General features: G+C 52.1%; 1 protein-coding gene across 1 annotated transcript in view; it reads left to right on the forward strand.

Moving 5' to 3' along the window:
• Positions 1 to 6029, forward strand: part of CUNH13orf46 (chromosome unknown C13orf46 homolog) — a 10888-nt gene extending 4859 nt beyond the window's left edge. The window contains exons 6-8 of the mRNA XM_055608385.1: positions 1339 to 1406; positions 3262 to 3340; positions 5964 to 6029. Coding sequence (XP_055464360.1) covers positions 1339 to 1406; positions 3262 to 3340; positions 5964 to 6029 — 213 coding nt within the window. The remainder of the gene's footprint in view (positions 1 to 1338; positions 1407 to 3261; positions 3341 to 5963) is intronic.
• The last annotated feature ends 819 nt before the right edge of the window (positions 6030 to 6848 follow it).

Raw genomic sequence — 6848 nt, forward strand, 5'->3', positions numbered from 1 at the left:
GTGTGTGTGTGTGTGTGTGTGTGTGTGTCTGTCTGTCTGTCTTTGTCTCTGTGTGTGTGTCTTTCTGTCTCTGTCTGTCTCTCTATCTCTGCCTCTGTCTGTCTCTGTCTCTGTCTCTCTGTCTCTGTATGTCCTCCACTCTGTCTCTGTATCTCTGTCTCTGTATCTCTGTCTCTATCTCTTTGTCTTTGTCTCTGCCTCTGTCTCTGTCTGTTTTTGCCTCTCTCTGTCTCTGTCTGTCTCTCTGTCTTTGTGCCTTTCTCCTCTGTCTCTCGCTGTGTGTCTTTGTCTCTCTCTCTGTCTCTCTTTCCTTCAACACCCATCCTGGGCCCTCTGGTACCCAGAGCTTCTGAAGGAATCATGCTGTGGGAGGAGATGGCACACTTGGAGGCTGAGAGAATGGGAGATGGTATGGCTTTGTCGGAAACTACTCAAAATACTCGTGAACCTCTTGTACTTGAGTTGTTCCATCATGGAATGGACACCATAGTACCCACACTTCAGGGTTGTTTCCTGAAGCTCTCAAAACAGTGACCTTGGAATTATCACCAATATCACCACCATTACCACAAAACCACTATCTTTACCATGCCCCTCATCACCACCATCACCAGCACTGGTGATGGCCATCATTACCACCAACATTATTACAACCGTCACAATTGCCACTATTATGACATCTATCACCATCATATTTCCATCCTCAATACCACTGTCACCACCACTGTTATCACCATCACTGTCATACCATCATCACCAACACCGCTGCCATCAACAGCACCATGTAATTCATCAGCACCACGTAATCGCCATCTTTGTCATCATCACCATCAACATCCTTATCACATCACCATCGTAGTTATTTGGGGCTCTTCCTTCCATTCTGTGCTGTAATTAGCAGGTGTCTTTTTTAATATTTCCTGATGGTCTCTGTTGACAAGTTTATGGGGTGTCTGAGTGTTGGTTACTCTCCAGATTACACCTGTCATACCTGCAGCTTCTGAATCACACAATGTGTTCAAAACAAACAAACAAACAAACAAACAAAAAAAAAAAAACACTGATCATTAAATTTCTATGAGGCTAATTAGCAGGCCCTGAGTTCTAAGGACTCCAGAAGGGTCATCCTGTAGCAGAGCTAGACCAAGGGTCCAGGGCTCCCCAGCTAGTCCTGGGATCCTTGGAGGCTCACAGAGGGAGCCAGGGTCCCTCAATGGACACCCCACTCAACAGAGCACTGTCTGGAAGGAAGACATTCAGGGTCAAAGCAGACTGGCCCCCTTTGTCCCTGTCTGTCCCTTAGGTAGGTCCCCTAGGTTGCTGTTCCATCCCCCACAGGTAATCACCTGTGCTGTGAGAGAAGAGAAGAGCGCCCCGAAGGACACAGGGGACTTGTCAGAAGACGAGTGAGTACTGCTTGGGGGGGGGACTCCTGGGATGGAGTGTCTATCCAGAGTGGCATCCCCCCACAAACTCCTATGGTGGCAGTGCTGCCCCTCCTGCCTTCCCTCCATTCCCTGAGCCAGGCATAAGGCAAGTGACTATGGGGGACCAGAAGGACTGAGGGACAAGGAACCACATGGTAAACTTTCCCAGAGCTTGGGAACGAATTTACCAGGTACCGCTTCTTACTCCACCACCAAACCGTGGCTCTTCATCCCTCCAGTCAGCACAATGACCAGGAAACAGAAAGGATGGGTTGGGGTCTCCAGCATGGAGCCTAGCTATGGCAAGCTGGGTTAGGAGGGCCCTGCACACATGGATGCCATAAGGGAAAGGACAGCTTCCCATGCTGGGTTTACACCTACAACGTTTTGCACGCTGGTACTGAGACTCGTAACCCTGGGTGGGCCAGCAAAGCTTCGAGACTTCCTGAGGTCCAGAGGCACAAAGAAGGGTATTGGGATCCAGGGAGACACCTGCCTCTGGCCCATGGATCTCTTTTACATCATTTCTAACAAATACAGAGAAAAGCAAAGATCAAAATAGCAGTTACTCAAATTCCCACCTCTCAGAAATTAATGTCTCTGTTAGTGTTTTGGCTTATGTACTTAGATTTTCAGAATAATATTTCTCTTGGATTTGTAAAACCGACATGCAGTCTTCCAGGAACTGATGTGCAGAATAGCACAGAGAAGGGAGGGTTTTTGAACCACCCCGATCCTACCTTACACACTGGATCTTACCCCGAACCAACACACCCTGCTGGGCCTCACAATCCTGGATGTCACCCTCAGGCACAGGCCGGGTTTGTGCAGGGTGGCAGGCGCCTTCTGGACCATAAGCCACCCATACTCGCTGTTCTTTGGTCACACAGTTGCAGTGTTAACACCCTGCTTAGCTCTCGACTTGGTGGGCAGTTGACGAATCCTTTACGGCCATTACAACCTTTGCTCCAAGCTCATATGTCAAAGGGGAAGGAATTTAGTGACGTTTTGTTCGCGCTCACTAGGGGGTGCCCCTGACTGACCTCCGTGACCAGGCCATCACAGGTGACCACCTCAACTTTTACCAAGATTGTCATACTCCCTAGTCCAGACATTTCCAAGTGACTCTTTTTCTCACAGTTCTCGGGTGGCTATGGCCACAGGCACTGACTAGGCTGGGTGGCTTTATTCTTATCTTAGACTGGACAGTTAAATCTGTCGTCTGGGTCTGGGTTCCAACCCATAATGCCACAGTAGAGAACTGAGAACTGTCAGTTACTTGGTAGGGACTAGGGACATGTAATCTGATTGGGGCAGATGCTGGGACACTCTTCTGTACCTCTCGCCTGACTACCTGCCTGACTCAGGACCTCTCAGTGGGATGAGCCAGCCACGTACCTTCAGCCCCAGCACAGCGCAGTGGAGAGCTTTGATCACAAGCTGGGTGATCGCCTTCACGGCATAGTGGGATCCACTGCCTCCTGTGAGGAGCAAATGGAGGTTGCCTTTCTCCCCACCCAAGCTCTGGTGCCTGGAGGGAGACGAGGTTCCTTCGGTCTCTTGTGTTTAAGGAGTCTCTCTAGCCAGAGAATAAGAGACTTAGGTACACAACAGACAAAAATAAGCAGCTAGCTATGGAACCTGGTTTGACTGTGGGGAAATGCCCTGCATCCCTGGGTCTCTGCATAGTGGGAGGTGTGGGGTTTGAGAGAGCAATCTGGAGAGAAATAGCAGGGGGCTGGTGCCCTGGGGGCACTGGGGGCTGCTGCCCAGGAGGCTGGCACATTACAGGGCACGGAGGGCACTGTTACTTCCTCATGTTCTTGGCCTCCAGGACAAGGACCAGCTGGGTGTGCTGCATCCCATACTCCACAAGGAAGAAGGCAAAGGAAACTGCCAATGCTTTGGAGAAGGTACCCAAGGCCTGTGGGCCGGGGAAGGGTGGGACTCTGAACAACTAGCAGCACAGGGGTGTTGGGCTCAGTCTAGAGCCCTTCTGGCCAATTCCCTGGGGTTCCCACTTCCATCTTGTAAGATTAGCCATAGCTGGGAGAAAGCAAGGCCAGAGGTGCTGTGATGGAGAGACCCCTAGTCCACTATATATAGCCTGAGGATGCTCCGGAGGACGGTATGGGAGCTGGGGGGGGGGGGCAGCGTGAGCACACCCAAGTGTGCACACAGGCTACCAGAGGCCTGTGAAATGATGTCTGTACATCGTGTTCTTCCTCCATGGGATGTGGACAGAGGCAGGAGAGTGGCGATGTCTTCCACAGGCAACCATCAGTAATGGTGAGTGGTGCTGCCACGCCCCAGCCCGTACCCTCAGCTCCTGGAAACATCTAGAAGCAGCTGTAGGCCCAAAATACCTGGTGGAACATGGTGATTGGGGGAAGGCATGGGGTGCCAAGGTCCCTGCCTGGTAAGGTCAAGGATATCCAGCAGCCTGGGTCACCCTCTGTGCTTGTCGCTGGGCACAGGGCCTGGTCACTCCACACCCGCGTCATGGGAACTCCTACCTTTAGGTCTGGCTGAGGCCATGCGCTCCCAGCCCAGGGGAGAGCTGGTCCTTCACCAGGGGTAGGAACTCAATATTCTCACTTTATCTAGCTTTGTTGTCACCGGAGTTACATGTTCAATGTGCAAAGACAGTATGGCTCCAGAGATGTTGTTTGATGCTTGGGGTTGGCCCCTGTAACAAACCCCAAGCCCAGGAAAGTTGGGAAGGGCTATCACAGTGCCAGTCAGGCCAGCTGTCTTCCCAGCCGGGTGCCAGAGCCACCTCCTTTCTTGGCGATCACCACCATCATGGTCCCAAGGGACAGATGCCAGGGTGCCAGGGCCTCTGGAAAATCTAGACATTTTGACTGGAAGATAGGGGCCGCCTGAGCAACTTGGGGAGCACACAGAGCTGATGCACAGGGTCCAGCCTGGGAGCCAGGCAGCCAGGTGGGAGCAGGAGGCAGAGAGTGGGCACTTCTCACCAGTGGTAACTCAAGTGCTCTATCTCACGCTAAGGGAGGGCCCAGCTTTCTGAAGTCCACCCAGAGAACATGCCTGAGATTCACACAGGAATGTTCGTATGTACACAGAGCACTCACGCGCATGCTCATATACATGTGAGCTCCCCCTCACCCACATACCACACACACACACACACACACGCCCACACTTGTGCAGTCATATGTATAAATACGCAGTGCACTCATATTCACTCTTGTGTGTGCGTTCTAGTGCACACACTCCCTTACATAGAGTAAATGTATCTGGTCACTTGTAGGCGTGCTTCATGTACACGTTTATATACACGCAGGCACTCGAAGCAGGTGAGATCACCTGGCGGTCAGAGGCCACAGGCCACAGAAGGCTCATGTACAGGTCTCTGCTGCTTCCCGTGGGGACACATGGAGTACAGATGAGAACTGAGGTCATTTTGGTAGTGAAGGACAGATTTCTGAAGCTGCAATCTCTCAGGATTAGAGGTTGAAGAATTTACTTTTCAGGGGATGGGGCACTGTCTGGTTTTGGACCAGTCCCCTTCTCCAGCTGCCAACTAGAAAGGTAACGCAGAGACACTTCAGCACAACCAGCTGGCTGGTCCCTTTGTCAGGGTGGAAGAAGAGGCCTCAGCCTTGGCTTCTGGCCTTTCATTGTTGTTTTCAAAACAGGGTTTTTCTGTGTAGCCGTGGCTGTCCTGGACTCGATTTGTAGACCAGGCTGGCCTTGAACTCTCAGAGACCCGCCTGCCTCTGCCTCCTAGCTTCTGGATGCTTGCCATGGAACAGGCATCAGCATGAGTCTGTCTACCTGTCCACTTGTGTCTGCATGACAGTTCTGTGTTGGCCAAGGCCGGGCACCTGGACAGGAGAAACCTTAGCTTAAATCTCAGCAATGTGGCTCCTTCTATGTATCTTTGTCAAGGGTCACAGCATCTGCCAGGTCTAGGGATGGGTATCATGTTCAAGAAATACTTGGGGGCTTGGTTCTAAGGGCTGGGTCTCACTCTCCTGCCCATGTGCCAGCTTCTGTGCACACTCTGAGCTGCTTGGTTTCTTAGCATCATTTGGCCCCCTCGGAGAAAGAGGTCCTGGCTGGAGCTGCTCAGAGCACCCGAGGAGAAGGGCATGATCACCTATATACTGATGGCTCAGGAGCAGGGCAGGAGCTGTTACTCTTGGGCAGCAGCTGGCAGTAGCCAGTTTTACTAGAAGGATGAAACAGACCTGGATCCTGAGAGACAAAAGGTGCCCCCATGTCCATGGGTAGTGAAGTCTTCGGACCCATTCATCGGTAGGGCCTTTCTTGTTGCTGCTTCAGGTGGCCAGAGGCTGTTGAAGGATACCTACCTTTATGACCTCCTGGCTCCTCAGATCCAAGTGATGCTGGAATTCAGAGAGGACCAACAACCTAGCTTCTAGGGTCCCATGTCCCACTGCCTGGTGGTTGCCAGGAGCCCTGGTGACTCAGGCCATAAGGATGCCATCCTCTGTGGGCCTGATCTTCCCAGCCAGGCCACTGACACAGGCTTGGCTTTAGCAGAACCACCAGTCATCTCAGGACAGGACCCCTCTGACTCAGCCGCTAGTACAGCAATCTGGGGACTAAGGGAAGACTGCCTGGAACGGCTTCGTGATCCTCCCCATGGGCAGGACCAGAGTGACAGCAGCCAGCGGATACCCAAGGCAAGAGACCCCCCTCCAATCCAAGGCCAGTCACAGGTAAGGGAGAACATGGTTTCACTCCTCACCTTCCAGCAGATGGTCACTGAGGGCGGGCATGTGGACCTCTGCTCAGGGCTGGGCCCGATATTACAAGTTGGGGTCACATTGGCCCTGAGTTTTTCACTCTAAAGTTTTCAGCCCACATTGTCACTGACAATTGTTTTTAGGTGCCACTCAGCACCAGAGACAGGGTAGCACATGGATTGAGTTTGTGTCCCCATGGGCCCTGCCTACAGGGACAGACTAAGAGCTCTTTCCTTTTAATTTTATCCACAAAGAGTTTCATAAAAATCAGTCTTTGGGTAAATATTAGTCAAGTGTACTAAAGGTATGAGGGCAGGGAACTCGTGGAGTTGAGTGGAAGGTACAGGGGGATGGGAGTGGAGGCAGTGGGGGAAGGGTGCTCTGTTAGCTGGGCTTGTGAGAGCTGCTCTGCACCAGCCTCTCCCATCACCTAGGCTAGTCTTCCCCCAATTCTTCCTCTATCCTCCACCCACACTGCTGCTGCCCCTCTAGGCTTATTTGTGCAAACACCAGGACCAGGCAGTAGCCACTTTCGCCTGTCTGATGGCGCCCCCTGGTGGCACAGATTCTCCAGCCTGCTCTGCTTTCAGCCCTAGGAACCAGCTCTTCAGGACCAACAGGCATACCACCTCATCTCTATCACAGAACTTAAACTCCAGCTAATTGTTCACTAAAGGAA

This window comes from Psammomys obesus, unplaced genomic scaffold (genome assembly GCF_907164565.1).
Source record: "Psammomys obesus unplaced genomic scaffold, mPsaObe1.curated_primary_1811, whole genome shotgun sequence".
Classification (NCBI taxonomy): Eukaryota; Metazoa; Chordata; class Mammalia; order Rodentia; family Muridae; genus Psammomys; species Psammomys obesus.